A 22,662-nucleotide genomic window follows, 5' to 3' on the forward strand; every position below is an offset into this window, starting at 1 on the left:
TCGTTATCTGAATCGGTGACGTGTTCAGTTCAAGAAATACCTTCCTCCTATATTGATTATCTGAGCTGTTCAGATCGTCTTTCCCTTTCCTGACATTTGTGGTAAGGAAAACACCAGTTTAAAACAACATGATCTCAGGAGGTGTTAGTGACAGTTGTGGATACTACAACCATCATATTATAAACGAACCATCTCAAAGATGGGAATTCCAGGAAACATGCTTAGTGACTAGAGATTCAAAATTGATCAAGATGTAGCAAAAAGGTTCAAACTCTTGCTCAAGGCAAGAATAACGATGCCAAGGCAGGTCTGTGAAGGGAGAGCCCTTATCTTCAACATGGTTTTAATATATTCCTTCTCCATGAATGGAACCTGTTACATGCTTATAAATTATAGAATTCCTCCAGAATCTTTTCTTTTACAAGGAAGTGTTATATCCAGTAATGGTACAATATATCATTACTTGGCATGATTGTACTCGGAATTCAAATTCCCTTAAATAAGTTTTCATTGCTCAAACTCCTCGTACCCTCAAATTCCTTGGATTTATTATTTCATCAGAAGGATATGAAGAACATTTCCATAATGCTGTTTTTCATTACATCACCACTTACTGGTTCTCAGAAAGCTAAACCAAAAGTTTGGGGTTTCCTATGACTTCTGAGCAGCATCTTGGAAAGAGTTCTTGGCTCATTTAATGTGCATCTTTCAACTTTATCTCTGTGAGTACAGAAATACACTTCCGTGCAAGATTAATAGACTTCAAGGCCAGAAGGATCATCTACTGGGATCATCTACTCAGATGCCCCACATCACACTGGCAACAGGATTTCTTCAGGTTAGTTCTTGTTTCAAGTCTAATACCTGAGGTTCTGTTAGAGTGTGTTTTAATTAAAAAATGTTCCAGTTGTGAGGAATTCTTGGTACCCATAGTAAAACGTTCCAATGGTTAATTACCTTCATTGTCAAAAATAATCATGCTCTATTTCTTCTCTGCATGAATTTATCCTCAATAGCCAGATATCAGGTCCCATCGTGTACTTGCCCAACAGACTGAAGAGCCTTGTTATTCAATTTCTGTTATAACTATGATCAAGCCACCTTTTTAAATGTCATGTGCTTTTATAGTAGGGGAAAAATACACATAATATTGTTCAGTGGTGTGTTACCGTGTAATTAAAGATAGAACCACAAGCTACACAGAGAGAGGGAATGGCATAAAAAACTTAATGTTTTCTAACTGCAAAGGATGCTGCAATGTAACTTTTCGCTTTGTTTTCAGGTTTTATTTTTAATAGAGATATTACTAAAACAGAATTAACTATAATCTCATCTAACGAGATGCAAATGAACTATACCAATCTGGTCCCAGTAAGCATTTTATAGTGTAGAAGACCATAACACATCATCATTAGGAAGATTTCATTAATGACTGTGTTGTGTGCTTTCCAGCTGAGCACGGGCAAACATTCAAAGCATCATTAACAATTTTGGTCAGTACCATAAATGCTGGTCTGCGTGTTTATATGTTTGTGTACACGATACCTCTGACAGAAGACAGAATTGTTTCTTTCCAGCAATGGAGATACACATACACAATCCAATAAACAAGTATTTAAACAGAGCCTATGTCTGCATTGGAAGAAATCCATGCCTTTAGGTAAAACTATTGTGCTCTTTTATTTTATTTCTTTTAAAGAAATCTCCAACCTTGCATCACAGTAAATAAGAATTGCTAAGAATTCTCAGAGCTGTCATCACTCCTGGTTCCTGCTGTCCATCAACAACCCCAGAAAACACAGGACTCGCAATAAAGATATTCTAAAAATACGAATTTCGGAGTTACTAAATCATGGATCTTAAATCCAGTTACTCATTATGAATTAAGATGTTCAAAATGGTGTTAAAGCAGAGTGTGGGGCACAAAAGTTGATCGCAGTGCCCACCGTAGCCAATACAATAATAAATCATGCATATTTCAGAGCATCATCCATCAGAGTACGTCAAAGCATTTTCCAAGCATTCATCAAGCAAATATCTTAACACATCTGCAGAGCAGCAAAGTGCGAATATTTCCATTTTCTAGATGAGAAATGAGACTGAGAGAAGTCATTTGGCATGGAAATGTTGGAAAAAGAACATGGGTTTGCCTCTCCCTTCTGTGCTTTACGTGGCAGTCGGCATCATCGCCTCCCAAAGGTAGAAATAGCTGGACTTCCTTAAGTACAAACTTGAAAATTTCATTTTATGAATATAAAATGTGCCCCAAAGCCACAAAATAAAGTCATTTGCTTCACAACGGGATGCCAATAGTGTGAAGAGAAGCAGTGAGCAGAACAGGGAGATGATACGTTTTACAGCTCTCTTCTCCCTCTAGAGATTTTTAGAAATTGCCTTTGGGTATTGATAGAAATGTTGCATCTTTCGTTTATGGTGCAAATGGCCATCTGTTTCAACAGCTTGTTGCAAAGAAATGGAGCTGTGGCCAATCTGTCTCAGACTGCAGAGGTGAATGACTCACTTCATTCCATAATCAATTTCAACCAAATACGATTTGCCTAATTTCCAGACTGCTACCGGAATATTACGGAACGTCTCTTCTTCGTTACATTAATTCAGAGGTTGGAGAGGGGCAGAAAAACGTCCCTCGAAATGTCACAATGTGTTCTGCTTTACTCGAGTGCCACCCTCAGGGGGTGATGTGAAGTGAAGGTAGGTTTACCTGTCAAATATTCGGTGGGGCTGCAGCACGCTATACATCACCTGAGCCATATGATCTTCCGCAGCAACAACTTCTGGAGGAGGATCGTATTTATTCACTGCAGCAACCTGTTTCCACAGTTCAGGGGCAAAAAGAAAGGAGAGCAGTGATGTAATTGTTTCCAGCTGCAATATGCTTTACAGATCACTCTGAATAATGATGATTTCATATTTATGAGGGTCAGTCTTTGTACTGGGTTGTCTGTGAGTGCTCCACTACATCAATCTTTTCAGGGGGTTTAAGTACAATCTGATAGATGGATGGAAAGCAGCCAGATGTAGCCCACTGTCTTTAATATATTCAACCTTTTACTGGAAAGAAAACAGGATGCCACGTAAGATGCAAAGTAATTTTGCTTAGGTTTTAATTATCCATTAATTTGCATCCTCTCAGTGCTGGTGGAACTAAAGTCCTGAGGGACTGAAGCCATTCACTTACTCGTCACAAGAGGAGCAGAATGGGCATTAACAAAGTAAGCAAATTGCAATTTTCTCCTGACGATGCATTTCTGTCTTTCCTGGGAGAAAGAACACTCAAACTCCAAGGATTCCCTCCATCCATTCTGCTGAACACTCTGTTGAGGGTACTGCCTGCTAATGAGTCGTATATTTTTTTGGTATTATTAATCCTACCCACTCAGAAACAGTTAAAACTACTGAGTCATTTCATGTAAACCAGCAAATATCAAGTAGCCAACACTGCTGCAAAATCCCACCGTAAGCTCCAATGACAACCACGTCTATATTAATTAACAAGTAGTTTGGTGCAACAGGAGCAGATCTTTAATGCAAAATTTTCAATATTCGGTATCCAATGTCCACACTATTTTGGGGGAATTGGAAGAAGGGAGCTCGTTCTAGCTCTGGTTTGGTCTTTTGGTCTGAATTAGTGGTGAGGAACACACTCGGTGCAGCCTGACGCACATCATCTGGTCAAGGTTAGTCCAAAAGAAGTTGAGTTCCTATGCTGCAAGATTATTCTGCGATAATAACCATGGACGGCAAGTTGGGCAAGTGGGATTTTCACCTCAAAACTACACTTCTGAGCTAAGCTACAACATTTCTGTCAATCCCTTTTGTGTGTTAGTGAGGCAGAAGAGCTGCTGCCTCCAGATCAACTCAGAGTTTATGAGGCTGGAGTACAAGTCCTAAAATAACCCAAGGAGACTGTTTTCTGAGATGACTTCAATCATCCGCAAGTTAGGTCCTAGTCTAAACCAGTCATCCAGGCTCACTTTTAGAGTCCATAGAGAAGGAAAAGTTACTTTAATATATTCAAAATGTTATTGGAAGGAAAACAGATCGCCACCTAAGACAAAGAGTAAGATCAACACCTCGAATATGTGGGGTAAACTACATTTTGGTATCATCCCTTCTCTGTGTTCATGATATAGAGGGGCTGGCATTAAACAAGAATGCTAATATTTACATGGCTAAAGTTAGGACTGATGCATTTCCTGCAAGGATCAGTTTTAAAGGATAATTCCCTGAAATCCAACCCCAATTGGTGACTGTTAATTCTAACAGTTCTAGCATGGCTTGGGCCCAAATATAATACTACACACAGCAACAAAACTACAGTAAAAGTGGCACAAGAGGGAAAGGTTTTTACTACAACAGAAAGTCACCATGAGCAGTTTGAGCAGGTTTGGGGTTTTTTTTTGAGAAGATTTTACAGTGAAAGCTGCATGAAATAGAACAGGAAACAAATATTATAACTTTCAGAGTTCACCACTCCAGAGTATTTCACGAATGTAGTTGCCTGTTTAGATTGACAATGGCTGCTAAGGAAATGTCTTCACTGCACAAAGCTTTTAGATAAGCTTGGCATTTTTACACAACAAAACTACTCCAGAAATTCTGTGGGTATATATCTGGATTTCAAAGCAAAAGCGTCTGAATTTGTAGCCTCTCTTGGGGGCTGAAACAGGGGAGATTCATCACACCCAAGTGACTACAAAGCTACATGTGCATGCACAGTATTTATATTATATGATATTTATATTATATGATGTTTACCTACTTTTTCTTCCACTGAAATCTTCTTGAGATCCAGTTCTATTAGTTGGAGCAACTTGAAAATCACGAAGAGCCAATAATCTGTTTGCTCCTGAAGGACAAATTTCCACTTTAAGTACTTCACCTGATCTATCAAATATTTAATTTTGATCGGTTGAAATTAAATTTGCCTTAATACATTGCAACACTATATGAACTTTAAAAGAGACTTTGCATTATAAATTTGTCATCATATAGGCTTTTAAGTTGGAGACAATCAAAAAGAAGAATTAAAAATCAAAGGAGAAAGCTGGCACTAACAAGTTCATAAAGCTTTTTAGTTCTAAAAGCCGTAAGGTCCTTTTAAAACAACTGAAATTCAGGCAGCTGCCTTAAGATGATTGCTTAATGTATAAGTTATTAAAACGGTAATTGAAAGGAACAGGATCACTTTGCTTAGGGGAAGGACATCTAAACAGAAACAGGTTTTCAGATTCTGGAGGAGCAGGGACAGCCTATTTTGGGTATTTTTTCATGCTAATTTCGTTGTGTGCCAGGACAGGCCGTTCCCACAAAAGTCAATACAAAATTGGCAATTACAAGAAGAAGTTGTTAAACCCTTACTATTTTTCTTCCTTCTGACACTGGAAATCACTGTAAAATTCACACAACTCAGAAATCACAAGAGTCAGGATAGAATTGTCTTTGAACCCTCAGGACAAATTACAAATGCAGAGTCAAAGTCAGAATTTCTGATATTTTGCTAATGTCATTGTTGTTGATAAAATGGATGTTTAATTCATTAATTGGGAATATTATGGGAGCCATAGATGAGAACTGAGTAAATCCTAAAGAAGAAAAGAAGATACAGGTTCCAGAGACACATTGTTTTAGAAGGAGTACTTTTAAGTTCCTTCGAGCTTTTCCCAGGAACAATTAAGTACAGACCTTCAAAGCAAATGAAAACGTGAACTTTTCCCAAACAAAAATACTGGGATGTTGTGAGTACAAATGCATAAATGGATTCACAAATGGAATTAATAAAATTAATGGAATTACTACATGGATATTAAACATAATGATTCATACGCAGCTTTGCTCCAGATAAAGTTCCCAGACAAAGGCACATAAATGTCCCAGGGAAACCATCACTCATTATTTCTTGTTCTCTGAAATGACCTGGCCACTCTCAGAGACAGAAACTGAGCTTAAATGGATTGAGATGTGATCCCAAACAGCAATTCTAGGTTCTCATTTTTGGCTTCCTCTTCAGGTCTTTCTTACCTGTACAGGATTTTTTAAAAGATTTAAAACTCTGAGGAGAGGCAGATCTTCAATATAGTCGAGTTCACGCAGCTCAGCAATCTAATTAGTGACAGAAACAGAGCATAAATCAGCAGCAACAGAACCCATGATAACTACGAAAATATTTTAATCCCTGCTCTTAAAGTCTGGACGTAAAAAAAAAGTCATTATACTCACAAAATGGGTATCCATGTTAACAGCATTCAGTAAGGCACTTTAGTCATAAAAGGCAGACAAGTTGGATGTTAGCTGGAGCAGCAGTATAATACAGACAGCAATTTCAAACCACCTGCATTTTTCCAGTTCTTTCAAATGTCAAGCCCTAACCCATTTAGCTTTTATGCGGCTGATGTGCTTAAGTGAGGCAATTCTGCGGTTATATTTGCGCTTCAGTTCACTAGCAAAAAAAATAATAATAATAATTCCTTTTTTAAGAAGAGTTTCTTTTCACTGGAGCTCGAGTTCAACCTTTCTAACTTGCAGCACTTGACTGAAAAGCATCAGCAGAGTTGTCCTTGGCTGCGTGTGATGAATTCCACTTCAGGTCTGGTCTGTCCACACAGGAAACCTGGGCTGGCTGCGCTTGGGCACATTGAATAAGCGTTAGAAGTTGTGTGGGATTAATCAAATTGGGTGAGTTGTAAAGTTGTAAAGCTCTCAATGAAAACAAAACAGGGCAAATGGATTCACATCGCCTCATTTTCACCATCTGTTGAGTTAGACCAAGTCGGGCGCTTAACTTCACTTTAAAATTACTGAAGAGAGGCGGTTCCAGAGCTCATCTGATCCATAGGAGGCTGGGATGAATTTCCCTGTAAGGAAACCTGATTTTCCTTCACTATTGAAAGACTGAACCTCAAAAACTTCAGATTCCATCCCTATCTTGTACTTGGCTTATGAAAGTGTCTAAAAACATAAACCCCAACCACAAACATTAATTTTGAGATAACAAGAAGGCCACCACAACAGTTTTGGTCATGTTAAATGTCATTTGGGTGGATTTCCTGCATAAATCACAGAATGCCAATTGTCAACATTTGAAAATCATTGAACATCAGAGTCTGCAGATAAGCCTATCGTGCCCATTTAAGCTCATTCTGGGTGGCAGCGAGCTCATGTAACTCAGATCTTTCTGTGTCAATTAATTAAAATTCTCTTTAAATTATTCTCCAGAAGGAAATGTTCAAAAAATGGCGACTCATTAAACAGTTCCAATAACATCATTAAAAGAGATAAAATTTGATGAGGTAAAGTTAATAGCTTTTGCGTGCCGTAAAGAACAGTGGAAACTATCTGAGGCAATGGAAGTGGTGTTATTAATGCTAATAGCAACCATACCATCAGTTTCCTGTCTTGTGCAATTGATGTACCTTTAAATGTCAACCTGAACATGGCGTGAGAAAAATAACTCAGGGCGTCTTGAATTAAATCCTGTCAATGTATCTTGCAAATGGGGAAAAATGACAGAAAAATGTTCAGCTCCCGGTTTATATTTTTATTTCTTATTTTCTTCGATTTCTTTTTCACATGCAGATCTGTCTGTGATGTCAAAATGATTCGTGAATTGATGGTCTTTTCAGGTAAGGTCCCTGGGAGCTCAATATCAAAAGTATTATGTATATATGCCTTGAGTTTTAAAATTCAAATACAAATGAGTTGGATTATATCATTGTACTTCCAGTGAAAATTCTGCTGCATAACAAAAGCCACTTTGTTATAGAGTACACGCCGTTCTGCCTTACAAGAAGCTTCCAGCTAAGAGCTCAGAAAAATCTATGGTCATAAAATTGGGCTGAGAGGTATTAGCAATGCCTCCTGAGGCCTGGCAGGAGAAAAGCCATGATGTAAGTAAAGATCCTCAAGAATAATCAAGCTGAAAAAGCTGCAAACTCATCCCTGGCTCATCCACTCAAGGGAGCACTGCTAGTTCTTTAGATACGTGAGCACTAAATACTATAGAAGTGATGCCGACAGAAAGATAAACCCACCTAGAGATATTAAATTAGGCCTGAGGGGTACAGTATCAATCAACATGTGAAACGGCATTGGAGTGAAATACCTAAGGAGAAAATGTCATATTTTCTAATATTCATTTCTTGCAGTGTTGTAAGATTTTTTTGATTAAGCCTTAAGGGGCTTGAATTTTAGGTCAAAAAAATAGTATGCATTCTTAGAAAAAGCCGAGATGAGTATTTAACTACTCTACCTGGTTATCCTCTAGGTTGATCATCTCTAGTAGATCGTGCTCCTCCAAGCCTTCTAGACTAGTTATTTTATTGCTAGATAGGTCCAGTTTCTGTAGAGTTTTCAAGCTGTCCAACCCACTTATCTTCTCAATCTGGTTAAAGCTCTAAGAAGAAATGAAAGCGTATAAGCTGTTGATAAAGTTCTACAGATGAAAATCAACCTTCCTGAAGAAGAAATCACTTTATTATTGAAAATCCTATTACAAATAGGATTATGCATTAGCCCCATCTTCATCTTAGATGAAATATTGCAGCTTTCCGCACTGCTCAAGGAAAAACGAATCAACAACCTTCTGATTAACTTGCCTTCAACTCACCTTGAATAGCAGCGAGAGCCAACAGCAACAAAACCATCTCTAACATTCTTTTAAAGCTGATACTGGCTAAAGGATACTCTTGTACTCAAAATGTAGAAAATAGATGTGCACATAAAATTATAGCATATCCATAAATACATAGAATTGCCCTCTGTAATCACGGTTACATTTACACTTGTGATTACAGAATAAATAATGAAAATATTAAGGTAGAAGTGCAGTCTTTTTTGGACTACAGGGAGCCTATAAAAATATCTCTAGGATACACAAACTCATCTTAATGCATAATAAGTGAAGACAGATTCTATTTACTGTCAGTGACAGCATGCAAAGGAATGTTAAAAAACCAAACCAAACCAAAACACCTTACTGCAAGTTTTCTAGACTCTAACACAAGAAAAGACTGAGCTTTAGAGAATTCAAAACCATCATTGTTTCACGTTCCTTCCAAACAAGGTATGAGACAGTAGAACTACATTTATCACTGGATACCAGATGGTTTCATTTCTCAGGGCCTCACAAATCACATCCTTGTTTCTGCTACAAACTCCAAATAGGTAGAACATATTACACTAGATTTTTACTCATCTTTGCCCCAGTGGCCACACGTACCCAGATGGCCTCTCGACATGATTCTCTATAACCTTGCAAGTTATATTTTCCCATCAGCATCACCTTGTGCTGAAAGCTGAGAAGCCTCATACTCTATTAATAAATATTTAGGAACTGTTGAAATAAATAAGCCAGCTGACTCCCATGTTAATCCAGTTGTCTGTCCTTGACATTTTTCCTGACTTTTAAATGTTTGATTAGGTTATTAATAGCATCGAGGCTCTTTATTCTCTTCCTGTTCTTCGTTAGACCTCTGTTTATTAGGAAACAGCTTAGAGCTCTGGTTGCAAAATGCTATGCAAGAGGTGCACACAAAACTCTGTGAATAAAAGGGGTTTGTGTAGAGATCCTTTTTTCACAAAACATAAAATTCCTGAGAGTCCAGTTCATTAGAGCTACATTTTTATAATTTTTGTGAACATAATCAGAATAAAGGCTTTTGGGGATACTGAGGCAGTATTTACAGTTTTCGAAGCCTTTCTTCCAAACTTCAGACCTTGCTACTCTTCCAACCTAAAAAGCTCAAGGGAAAATGGGAAATAAAGCTGAATCAATGGGAAGAGAGGGGATGAGTGCTCCCACGAAACAAAGAACTACATTTTATTCTAATTAGTAAAAGAAAATGCTGTGCTAAAAATCTGTCTGTTTACATAATCTGCACGTGACTATCTACTTCGCTAATTAAAAAAGACAAGCAGTTGTATAAATAATCATATCAGCACATAAGAACCAAAACTGAAGAACATGTTCATATTAATAAGGCTTAGCTGTTAACGCAACCTCCAAAACACTTTAGGGAGCAGAAAACCATTACTAACAGAGCGGGGTCAGCAGGACAAGGGCAGTGATCCTTCCCCTGTGCTCTGCATTGGGGAGGCCACACCTGGAGTATTGTGTTCAGTTCTGGGCCCCTCAGCTCAGGAAAGAGATTGAAGTGCTGGAGCGGGTCCAGAGAAGAGCAACAAGGCTGGGGAAGGGACTTGAACACAAGCCCTATGGGGAGAGGCTGAGGGAGCTGGGCTTGTTTAGTCTGGAGAAGAGGAGGCTTAGAGCTGAGCTCAGCACTCTCTAGAACTACCTGAAGGGCAGTTCTAGCCAGGTGGGGATTGGGCTCTTCTCCCAGGCATCAGCAATAGGACAAGGGGGCATGGGCTTCAACTCTGCCGGGGGAAATTGAGGCTGGAGATGAGAAAGCAATTCTGTGCAGAGAGAGTGGTCAGGCATTGGAATGGCTGCCCAGGGAGGTGCTGGACTCACCGGCCATGGAGGTTTTTAAACTGAGATTGGACATGGCACTTAGTGCCATGATCTAGTCAATGGACTGGAGTTGGACCAAGGGTTGGGCTGGATGATCTCTGAGGCCTTTTCCAACCCAGTCAATTCTGTGATTCTGTGAACAGAATTATCGTTAGACCTTTTAACAGATGAGGAAATCAGGGCACACAATGGTTGAGTGACTTACTGTAGTTCTCCCTGAAAAAAGCGTTTAGAGAAAAAAAATCTTCCTGTCAGCTTAGATTGGCAAAATCACGTCTGAAAGTTCTGAAATGAGCAATAGGATTACGACAATCTGAATTAATCTTATCCACTAAAAGTGAGACAAAATCCAGTTTTACTGCCACTAAGGGCATAAATGGAAGCTACTGAAGGCATTATACATCTGAAATATATTAAAAATATGTTACTGAACACTATTACAATGTATTATTCAAAACATACTACTGGTCCAATTTTAAATGCGAATACCTTTCCTGAATATCAAAGTAGTAATAAGTACAAGGGCCAATAAGGCCTCGATGGGTACAGATCCCAGTAATTATTTTCTATATCAATTCCTACAGAACAGAAGAAAAAACTTTGAAATTTTAAAAGGATTGGAAAAGAATATTTCTATTCTTGATACGGGATTCACTTGCTTTACCTAAAATATTTATATAGGTGCTTAAAACTAATGTGGCAAATATGAGCATATTGCTATATATAGCTTTTTGGTCCTCCATTAAATACTTTTAAAATTATTATTATAAAGTAAAACCTATTAAGAAGTAGCCTGTTGTATTTATAGCATAAATGCCTTCCCAAGACCTGTAAAAGAACAAGAACAGTGTAGGCACTGGCAGAAAGAGTCTATATCTGGGTTAGTTATCCTTGGTTATCTTCATACCCAACAGAGAGAAACAAGCACTTCCAAGGCCTGATGTGTCCTGAAAGGGACACGGGGGTCCTGGGGACAGCAGGGTGACCATGAGCCAGCACTGGGCCCTTGTGGCCAGGAAGCCAATGGGACCTGGGGTGGGTTAGAAGGGGGTGGTCAGTAGGTCAGAGAGGTTCTCCTGCCCCTCTGCTCTGCCCTGGGGAGACCACACCTGGAATCTTGTGTCCAGTTGTGGCCCCTCAGTTCCAGCAGGACAGGGAACTGCTGCAGAGAGTCCAGCGCAGGGCAACAAAGATGCTGAAGGGAGTGGAGCATCTCCCGTGTGAGGAAAGGCTGAGGGAGCTGGGGCTCTGGAGCTGGACAAGAGGACACTGAGGGGTGACCTCATTCATGTTTACAGATATATAAAGGGTGAGTGCCAGGAGGATGGAGCCAGGCTCTTCTCGGTGACAACCAATGATAGGACAAGCAGTAATGGGTTCAAACTGGAATACAAGAGGTTCCACTTAAATTCGAGAAGAAACTTCTTCTCACTAAGGGTAACAACTGGCCCAGGCTGCCCAGGGAGGTTGTGGAGTCTCCTTCTCTGCAGACATTCCAACCCGCCTGGACACCTTCCTGTGTAACCTCATCTGGGTGTTCCTGCTCCATGGGGGGATTGCACTGGATGAGCTTTCCAGGGCCCTTCCAACCCCTGACATTCTGGGATTCTGTGATCCTGTGAGATGTCAGCAGCTTGATCAGAATAATGAAGTATTTTAAGTGTCCTTTTCTCTCCACTGAATTTTAAAGCAGCAGAGAACAAGCAGCTCCAGTGCAGTTCCCTGCACTGCAGAAATCAGAAGCCAGATAAGATACATACCGCTAAGGCATCTAAAAATACAATCTAGGAATGTTATATTTAATCAATTATACCCTAGATAGCTTGGTGCCAAGCTGGCAACATAAAGCTCCCTATCTCATTAGAAAAATCCTTAAAAATTAAACAAAATAAATAAAATACATTTTAATAAAATATCAGATTTGCATACTAAACTTGACTTGTGTTCTCAAAGCAGTGCAGGCTCCTCAGCCCTTGCTTTTCCCTCTCCTGTCCTCGCTCACTGCTATCATGAGCACAACTTTATCACAGAATCAACTGGGTTGGAAAAGACCTCAGAGATCATCAAGTCCAACCCTTGGTCCAACTCCAGCCCATTGACTAGATGGCACTAAGTGCCATGTCCAATCTCAGTTTAAAAATTTGAGGAAATTATGAAGAAATGTACTTAAAATAACCCAAAAAACCCACCCCAAAACCCAACAAAACAAACAAACAAAACAAAAGCCCTCATTGTTTGTACTGTGGGACTTGCACAGATTGTAACTTCTTACACATCACCTAGGAAACAACAAAACCTACCCAGAGCAAATACAAAATATCTTGGGAGAAATGCAAAACAAGGTGCTGGAGATGGTCCTGGATCAGATGAATTCACACCTCCCTTCTAATCTGTATCATTCTATAACCCTGTATTAATTAAAAAACACATCCGGTATTACACATACCTCTGAAAATGTGTTATTACCTTCACATTTATTAAGGCAATAATATACTGATAAAAGACAGACACGAAAACAACTAGAATTACTTCTTTCTTACCAGATTGAGTATTTTGATCGGTAAATTCTCAAGGCCAGCGATTGCAATGAGCCTGTTGTGTGACAAACTGAGGTGAGTCAGACTGTGACACTTCTCCAGTCCTCTTATCTCCTCGATGTTATTAACTATACAGAGGTTTTTGCATTTAAGGACAAGAACTGAAGACAAAACATTCACAATAATTAGCAGCTAAATTAGCCAATGGGGGTGAATTTTATGCTAAGGGGAGCTGGATATCAAATGCTTTACGCTGAGTTTAAAATCCCAGCTGCTTATATCCACTCTTTTCTGAATCTTACTGCCTCATTTGACTGAAATAGCTTTTTGTGGGGCTGCAGGATAAACGATACTGATCCAGCTAGAAATATCCTCCCCCCTTTTTTGGAGGAGCTTTTAATACAGAAAGTTTCTGTGACTTTCAAGCTGCGTAACTGGGGCAGGTGGCGAATCAAGAAAGGAGTGAAAATGAGGGAATAAGAATGTGGGGAAGAGCTACTTCACCAGTATCTTGTAATTCTAGTGCTGCAATCTCTATTCTGCTCATCAGAGGCTAAAACAGGGGGGTCTTTATGCCTTTAACTGGGCACCAGTCATTAGGTCAGCTTAGAATATGAGTCATCAGAGAAGGGCGTGATCTTTTTACATTTACAGAGTACTTAACACGGTTCCAAACTGACCTTGACATGCAAGAATTATACACAAATTATCCAAGTAGTATCAGATGACAGTACCATACAGGGCTATTTCACTCTAAATTCCACCTGTTTAACACTGGCCATCTGTGCTGGAAGGGGAAAGTGTATTTTAAATTAACATTAAACTTGAAAGCAGCTGTAAAAGTAGTTAGGATTCCTCTCAGCAAACTTCAGAATTAACATAACTACCCAAATTCCTTAAACCAAGCGTGTTTCCTTTGACAACAAAGGATTGCCCTCTTGTAATGGGATGAACTGCAAAGGTACCTGAATCTTTACCTTCCCACTGCATGGAAATAAAATAATTTATTCTATAACTTGATATTATATATAATATATAATAACTCTGATCCAGGTGTCTCATGGTTTGGTGACTGAAGGAGAATTGCACTCATATTGTAAGTGTCCAAGCTGGGACTAGTTACACAAAAAAACTAGAAATATAACTGAAAAAAATAACCAGAACATGCATGACACAGAGAAATGCCTTTAGGCAATCACAGAAGAAAACATTGCCTTCAAACAGGGGCAAGTGAGATTTCGGTCACGTTTCTAGTCTTACCAGGCAGTGGACAAATTATCAGGACTTTTTTTGCTCAGTCTAAATGATATTGTAACCAAACAAAATGTAAGCTTAGCCAAGGATAAGAGAATACTCTTTAATACCTGTGATCTAACTCTGTTATTTCCTAACTGCATTCCTACAGTAATTAATTGTACAGTAAGTTCTACACGTGCAGACCTAGATGGGAAAGGAGAGGAGGAGAAACGAGCTAATAAGGACAGATTAAGCTTTTTGTAGGATCTCACACTAGGCTGTCTCTATCCTTTTAAAAAAGATAACAAAACCATATCCACTGATATTTGACAGATACTAATTGATTTGCATTCAAAATGAGACTGCTTGTCTTTCAACTGAAAAGTTTGTCGAGAAAAAAATGTTGTTTAAGTCATAAGCATCAATACGAGGCAGCAAATTGCTCGGCACTAAAAACTAATACAATCAGTTTTAGTCCTCACTGTAAGGCTTTGTCAGATATCATTGCCCAAGCTGTCTCCCTTTCTGGTTTGGGCAGTTTCCTCTTTGAAAACTCATTTATAAACCTGTCAGGTGCGCTTGTGTGTGCACCTCTCAGAAAAAAAAGTTACAATGACCTTACCATCTGCATCACAATTCACTTAAATATGGTAAGAAATGCTTAGTTACTGTTAACGAGGAATGCATGCCAAACATTTCTGCTACTGCACAATATTTAATGCAGTATTTTCGTTTATAATTACAAAGAACAGCTTGTTTTGCCTGCCATGTCTGCGGTGAGGAGTGCTTGACATGGGTTAGGAATGGTGCCACTTTGCTATTCTAAATTCTGCACTTCTGAATTCTGCATTTCTAAATTCTGCACTCGTTTTCCTCTTGTTCAGAGGGTCCCGTTGCAACCGTATGTATGAAACTGTTTTTCTCCCCATTTCAATGGCACCTTCATTGACAAATGGAGAAACTGAAGACAGCACGCTGCTGCATTGAAAACAAATGAAAAAAAATACCGATTTGAATCCACAACGCACATCTCTGATCTTTTTTCCTCTTCATTTTGCTCTATGGTCTTTGCTCTGCGACGGAAAATTAGAATTGCAAAGGGATAGTGTCTAAATGCCATTTTCTGACAAGAGCCATGTCACCTGCACACCTCGTAAAATGTGTCAATAATGTAACCTGGGCGCCCTGCAAATGCTTTATCTGCTCCTACGTGAAAAAGACATTGTATTAATATCATTTGGTAATAGGCTACTAAGAGGACAAGAGACTGAGAAAAAACTGCAAGAGCCTGCTGTCTTCTCCTTTTCAAGAGTGGAAAATCAAGATGTGGTTTATGAGGCAAAGAGGGAAGGTTCAGAAACCCTCAGGAAGCAATTTTAAGGAAGGCAACGTGTCAACATGAAACTCCAGAAGAGCTTTCAGAAAAGCATAGGAGGATCTTTAGGGAGACTACGAGTCCTACGGACAGCCTTGGAGAAGTAAGCAATGAAGAAATGTAACCTGCAGGTTCATATCGATCTGATTTCTGCCAGAATTGTGTTTCTAATCCCACAAACTGGGTACCACACCGACAACGTGAAGGTGGGTAGAATCATTGAATCATTTTGGTTGGAAGAGACCCTCAGGATCATGGAGTCCAACCATAACCCAACTCTAGCGCTAAACCATGTCCCTAAGAACCTCATCTAAATGCCTTTTAAACCCCTCCAGGGATGGTGACTCCACAAGTGTCCTGGGTAGAAGAACAACCCCCTCGACATACCCCACAAAGTTCTCTCTCGCTTAAAGATCCTCTTTACTGTCATTAAACAGCCTTGTCCTCTACAGGGCTTCCTCAGTCTCTGCATAATTAGCTGCATCTAAGATTAAACAACATGTACCTTCTTCATTTCAGGGAGCTTAGCATTCCAAGCTGATTCCCTATTAGCCTTTCTTATATAAAAATACTGGGGTTATTTATTACCTCTGCCATGCAAAGACAGTGAGACATGTTACTTCTTCAGTTTTAAGTGATGCAAAGTGGAGGGGTTTTTGTGTTCCTCTAGCAGGTTAATACCTTACACATATACACCAACACCTTTAACACCACCCATGCTTAAGTAAATTAAGATCTGTTGCACCACCGGAATTACAGTGTTTAATCTTGCTTCTAAAGGCAAAAGGAACATGAAGGAAAAATACAAAGCAAACAAGTATCTATTTGAAGCAAACAAGCAACTTTTCTCCCCTTCAGGTTTCCATAAAGGATACAATCCAGTAAGAGTTTAGTAAGTGACTGGTACGCTGACAAATCTTGCATTTTAGGTATTTGATTGTATGAAAAATCTACTTCCTAAAGAAAAAAAAAGGAGACAGAAAGTTAATTTTATTTCTTCAGCACTTCTAGCTGTCTTGTGAAACTAAACGGCTGTTACATTAAACTTGTGATCAAAGGTGTGGAAGAAATAAGAAGATCATTAATATTAATACTGGGACACAAACAGAAAGGCTCTTTTATATGACACCCAGAATTCACATTTTGGGAACCTTCAAAATTATACTTTCTTCTAACAACATCATCATTAATGATCCTGTAATTATGCGTACATATTAAATAAATTAACAGAGAAGACAGACAAATACATGAAGGTCATGTTTCAGAACAACCTCCTGCTTTTCGTAACCCAAAGTGGGCTACAAGAAAACCACAGCAAAGGGAAGACCAGCACACAGCTACACTTTAAGTACGTGTTTCATACTAATTCATAATTTGAAAGGCAGGAAATGATTCCACTAAAGGTCTAATGAATTCGACAAGCAAGGAAAAAATTCTGGCTAGAACAACACACCTTCCCATGGCACGCCAGGGTTCAGAGTGTGAAAGAACATAAAAGACTGAAATGTGCAGCATAAAACACCCAAACATTTGGAAAAGCTGCTAAAATAGCAAATGAGGTAAGAAAGAAGAACAAAGAAGGCATAAAGATTCACTTTTGCACATGTTCAAATATAATGTCTAAATTAGATTTAGAAAAGAGTTTTGAATTTAAACCTATAAAATGCATTTTTTTGCATCTTACCTTGAGATTTTTAGGTGGTTTAAAAAGGAAATACGTAGTCAATTCATTGTTGGAAGCATTCAGTTCTAGCAAGTGAGGCATGTGACTGATACAAGAAAGATCTAGTAAGAAAACAAAACGTCAAATCCTGTACGTGAATTCATAGGGAAATGCAGAGATCGTCATGTCAAAACGTGATAATTATGTCCAACAGCAATCAATTTGTAGTTACATATTCAGAAAGCGATGTTTGAAATGCAGAAATCAGATATATTGACACCTTCTACTACAACTCCTACATTTATACAGTGCTACAATTACAATCTGCATGTATGTATTACATTTTACATTCTAGCTACCTCTAGAACGACAGTCTAGCTGTGTCCTGTGTTATTAATTAGTGGAGAAAAGTATTTAGGCCACTACTGAAGACTAAATGACTACAGAAAAGTCCCTGCTCTGTTCAAATATCACCTTCACAGACAATTAGTAAAATGAGCATGGAGAAGTGCCACCTTACAAAAGTGCTGCTTTTATTAGACTCCAGCACCTCAAGTGAAATAATCTTGATAGAAATAATGCAGCAGATTGTCCATCACAGCTTATTCCTTTTGATATTAAATTCAACAAATTAGCTGGGGAGAACAAGGGAGAGGGAAGGAGCAGAAGATCATGGAGTTTATCCCAGTCTCCATTCGTTAACTTCCTAAATCCAGGATATGATGTTTTACATTTTGTCACTAATGGGAAACCTTGCCAAAGCAAAGCTCAAGGCTGAGAAAACTGTACCAGACATAACTTTAAATATTATGACATCTGTGCATGTAAAATCACAACCTTAACCTTGTATTAACATGCTTGCTTGCATTTTATCTTTGGATAATAAACTGGACAATCATCTCCATGTTCCCCCTGATAAGCATCTGCTGGTGCTGCTGTCTGAATGGTCCATACATCATTCTTGAGAAGATCTCGCCATCGCCTCGTTCTGTAGAGCTGGAGTATTTACACCATGAAAATGTAGACCAGGCTTTGCGATATTAAAGCTACATGGTACAGTGCATTTCTCATCTTAAATGATTTCACAACCCAAGAATTTACTAGTGTATTTACTACATACCATTAATTTTATTATATGAAAGTTCCAGCTTCTGTAGGTGAACGTATCTGGAGAGAATGCTAATGTCACTTAACTCACGACCCTGGAAAAATAAAGCAAAGAGACTTTAATAACTAGTTGTATAACCTCAGCCACTTTTCCAAGAGATGCAGAGTAGCAGGAGACATTGAAGAGGTGACCCAAGGTCCCTCCAGCAGGATGTGTCAGAACAGGATGACATATAAAGTGATGTTAGACCCGCAGACCAGCCACGAATTGAGAAAATGTCAAAAGAAGACTTTAAAACACAACCGGGAGAGATGGCTGATGCCAGAAAAAACAAGGCTGTGTGGAAAAGAAGCAACAAGTAATCTTTAAAAAAGACACAATCATTTTAACTTTCTGAAGGGCCAAGGAACACAGCGTTCTCAGGTGTTTTTTCTCCAGCTGACTGGAGCAGGAAGATACATTTTCACACCCAAAGATTGGGTAAAGAAAAATCTTGCTGCTGTTACTACTAAGTGAAAAAAAACAGTACCGATATGGCAGTTGTCAGCGAGAATCATGCTGTGTCTTGTCAAAAGTCCCATGTAAAAGAAATGGCATTGACAAGTAGAGACACAACTCTGCCTCTTGATTTGTTTTTTACTAGAACAACTATTTGCTGCTCAAAAAAGGGAAACCTTTGAGCGAGAAGCACTTTACAATGATGTTCTTGGCTCATACTTACTGAAAGCGACAGGTTAAGATAAACATATTCAATACCAGGGGCTGAGAGCCCCAGCTTGTGGAGTCCCTCAGCCACAGTGTCTTCATCTAACACTCCATCAAACTGACCCTATAAAATAGCAGAAGGGGGGGGGACAGGGAGAGGAATGGATTAAGGGGAGATTTATGAAATGAAATTCCACACTTGGTAGAATCTGGAGGCTGCTTGGGATGCAACCAGGAACAGAGTTTAATAAAAGTCTTCAATCAAACACTGCTTTCAGTGCTCCATCCCCCTACTAAGGCACTAGACATTAACAAAAATGATGAATACAGCCCTCAAAACAGATAAACAGAAACATGTCACGTATTAGCTCTGCACATTTTAAAAGGCTCAACAGTTTTTTGTTGTGATTTTTTTTTTACCTTGTGGTTTAAATGCGCAGCTCTAAACAGGACCGGTTGCCAGAGATGTTGAGCCATGAAACTCCCACTGATTATGGATGTTAACATCTCAGCAAATCAGCACTAACATAACTCCACCATTGTACCCCAATATGCACATTATTGGAGGCCCTTTAAATTTGTTCAGCATGAGCAGCTCCTCAGAGAACAACCTTTGCCAAAGAGAGTACTTGACAGATGGTGCTAATGAACCACTGCGTAGGTTTAATGAGAAAATAAGCCAATGGCTTGTGAAATTCCTATAAGCTTGGAGAAGTCACACAACAATTGCTAATCTAGGGACCAAGATAAATAATGTTTCAAATGGTAATCATCTAAATTATAGCACCTACATGTTATAGCATTTGGGGCCTACAGATGCAGTTCCACTAGGTAAAAACATGAGGTGATAACACTGTGGCGCTGGAAACTCTGGAACCTGACAGAGCAGGAAGAAAAAAATCACTTGGTTCCAGGGGCTTATTGCATCTCAGAGATGGGTGTGTAAACAGGAAAGGGGTTTAGTTTGGCAATTCCTATGGCAGATTATCCTTAGTCTTTATACAGCAAGGAGAGAGAGGCAATCCAGAACTATCCTTGACACCACAGGGATGGAAGTGACCCATAAAATAAGGCAGAAATCATAGAATCATTTTGGTTGGAAGAGACCTTTAAGGTCATTGAGTGCAACCAGGGAAGGCTGCATCAGGTGCTGCACAAGAAGCACAAATATATTGCTACGGGACAACAGGAGATGGATGCCAAGTGGGCACATAGAATCATAAAATCATTTTGGTTGGGAAAGACTCTCAAGATCAAGTCCAACCATTAACCCAACCCTGGCACTAACACATGTCCCTGAGAACCTCACCTCCCTGTCCCCTGTCAGCACCCAAAGGGGTTGGCTGTTGTTTGCTTTTTTTTTTTTTTCCCCCCTAAAACTGGCCATTAAAACAAAGCTGCTTAATCTCTATAGAGGCCAATGCACAGGTGACATGATCGGCCTATAGGGTTGGTCTGTGTGGTTTAAGCTTTAAAAAGGAAAGTAATTGGGTTTTATAACTTGTTTTTCTTTAATTAGAATACTGTACTATTTATCCTTTTGAATAAATCCATTTTTCTTGCCAGCCTCTATAACCTGAGCAGAGTTCAAAGAATGACAGAATTGTTTTGGTTGGAAAAGACCCTCAAGATCACCCAATGCAACTGTTAACCCACCCCTGGCACTACCCCATATCCCTGAGAACCTCATCTCCATCTGTTCAATCCTCCAGGGATGGTGACTCCAGCACTGCCCTGGGCAGCCTGTTCCAATGCCCCACAGCCCTTTGGGGAAGAAATTGTTCCCCAGATCCAACCTCAACCTCCCCTGGCGCAACTTGAGGCCGTTTCCTCTGCTCCTGGCGCTTGTTCCTGGGGAGCAGAGCCCGACCCCCCCGGCTCCAAGCTCCTTTCAGGCAGTTCAGAGATCAGAAGGTCTCCCCTCAGCTCCTGTTCTCCAGCTGAACCCCCCAGGTCCCTCAGCCACTCCAACAGACCAAACCAGCCTTTCCCCTCTTTGAGCAAAGGAGAAATCACCACCTGGTGTCCCATGGATTCCCCACTTCTTTCCCCCACTTAGCAATGAGGGGGAAAAGGCCTCTTCCCTCACAAGCGCACCCCTCCCCAAATAGTTGTGGGGCACTGAGCTGAACCTCTGTGTGCTGTGAATCCTCTTCCTCATCGCCCTCCTGTTTGTCTTCATGGTGAGGCAGGCTGAGCTGTGGCCTGTGCTGGGGCAGCTCCTCGGCGATCCCCTGGGAATGCTGCTGCGGGGGCTCATGAGGAGGGGGAAGCGGCTCACCGAGGCCGCCCTCTCCCCTCTTCTCCTCGTCCCCTGTCATGAGGGGGGAGGACGCCGAGAGGAGCTGCGCTACGAGGGCTTCGCACTCGACCACCACACAAAGCGAGCCGCCGCCATCTTGTTTGCTCTCCTGTTGTTATGGAGACACGCCACGCCCCCTGAGGGGACGGGAATTGGCGCCAGCCCGACGGACAGCCAATAAAAATGCGGCAAGCGAAGCGGTGCAGGATGGGAGCTGTAGTTCTCTGCGCGGGGCTCACTCGTAAGCGACCTTCAAGCCGCAGAGCATGCTGGGAGTTGTAGTCCGCCTCAGAGGCGGCCTCCTCAGGCGGTACCTGAGGCTGAAGGCACTGCGGTCGCCCTCATGCACCTTTTCTCGCCTTCCCCACTCCTCCACAGCAGGGTTTTCTATCAATTTGCATGTCCCAGATCCTGACACACACTCAATACCATCAGTCAAATAATCTCCAGGGCATTGTTATCCAGCCACAGCACCCCAGACCAAAATGAGCTCTGCGCAAGATGGCGGTTTGCTCAGTGGCACCGTGACAGGAATAAGGGTTTCTGTTGCCCTGGCTTCCAGGCAGCTGGTTTAGTCACCGGCCAGCCTGGCTTATCCCAGTTTTTGTCTGGGAGTGACATTTTATCTGACTGGTGACACTGATAATTTATACTGGGAGTCTCAGCCACCTGCTGGGGTGAGGGTCTGGGGCTGTTTGAAATGGCGAAGCAATGTACTTCCTTAACAACAACAACAACAACAACAACAACAACAACAGCACAATTTCAAAGCGGTAGAAAAAAAAAAATCTATATAATTTTCCTGCAAACATTTGGGAAATAATGAGCAATCAAGCTGTCACAGCAGGGGGATGTAAAATGACAGCTTTTGAAATATCTTTGTTGTCTTGTGGCTTCTTTATCACCACAGCATGACTGGCTTCTGCAGTCGATTTGGGGGCATGTGGAGCTAAACTGGGGTTCTGTGCACCCATGGGTGACGGCTGCTCGAGCTGGCATGGGTGCTGCGAACCCTCTGGGGTGGATGGTTTTGTTTAGCCCTGCATAACTATGTTAAAAATTACTGATTTGTTAGAACTCCTCCTTGAGGAAATAGGAAGCTCGCCACACCATGTTCCATAGGAAGAAAAAAAATCCCTAATTGTAGTAAACAAGCTTTGGGTTGCAAAAATGTCTTATACATACCAACTGGTCTTCATGTAGATCTTAAGAAAAGACACTAAAGAGTTTTGTGCAATTGT

The 22,662-nt window shown here is 40.3% G+C and overlaps 1 protein-coding gene across 1 annotated transcript in view; it reads right to left on the bottom strand.

Annotated features, from left to right (window-relative positions):
- LRGUK (leucine rich repeats and guanylate kinase domain containing) overlaps positions 1 to 21,516 on the bottom strand; it is a 58,748-nt gene extending 37,232 nt beyond the window's left edge. The window contains exons 1-10 of the mRNA XM_082075289.1: positions 21,252 to 21,516; positions 19,136 to 19,243; positions 18,427 to 18,508; positions 17,328 to 17,428; positions 16,519 to 16,600; positions 13,036 to 13,160; positions 8,270 to 8,413; positions 6,043 to 6,123; positions 4,784 to 4,870; positions 2,723 to 2,829 (exon numbers count right to left, since the gene is read on the bottom strand). Coding sequence (XP_081931415.1) covers positions 2,723 to 2,829; positions 4,784 to 4,870; positions 6,043 to 6,123; positions 8,270 to 8,413; positions 13,036 to 13,160; positions 16,519 to 16,600; positions 17,328 to 17,428; positions 18,427 to 18,508; positions 19,136 to 19,243; positions 21,252 to 21,440 — 1,106 coding nt within the window. The 5' untranslated portion in view covers positions 21,441 to 21,516. The remainder of the gene's footprint in view (positions 1 to 2,722; positions 2,830 to 4,783; positions 4,871 to 6,042; positions 6,124 to 8,269; positions 8,414 to 13,035; positions 13,161 to 16,518; positions 16,601 to 17,327; positions 17,429 to 18,426; positions 18,509 to 19,135; positions 19,244 to 21,251) is intronic.
- Between the last annotated feature and the right edge of the window lie 1,146 nt (positions 21,517 to 22,662).

This window comes from Streptopelia decaocto, assembly GCF_964273445.1.
Source record: "Streptopelia decaocto genome assembly, chromosome: 1".
NCBI lineage: Eukaryota > Metazoa > Chordata > Aves > Columbiformes > Columbidae > Streptopelia > Streptopelia decaocto.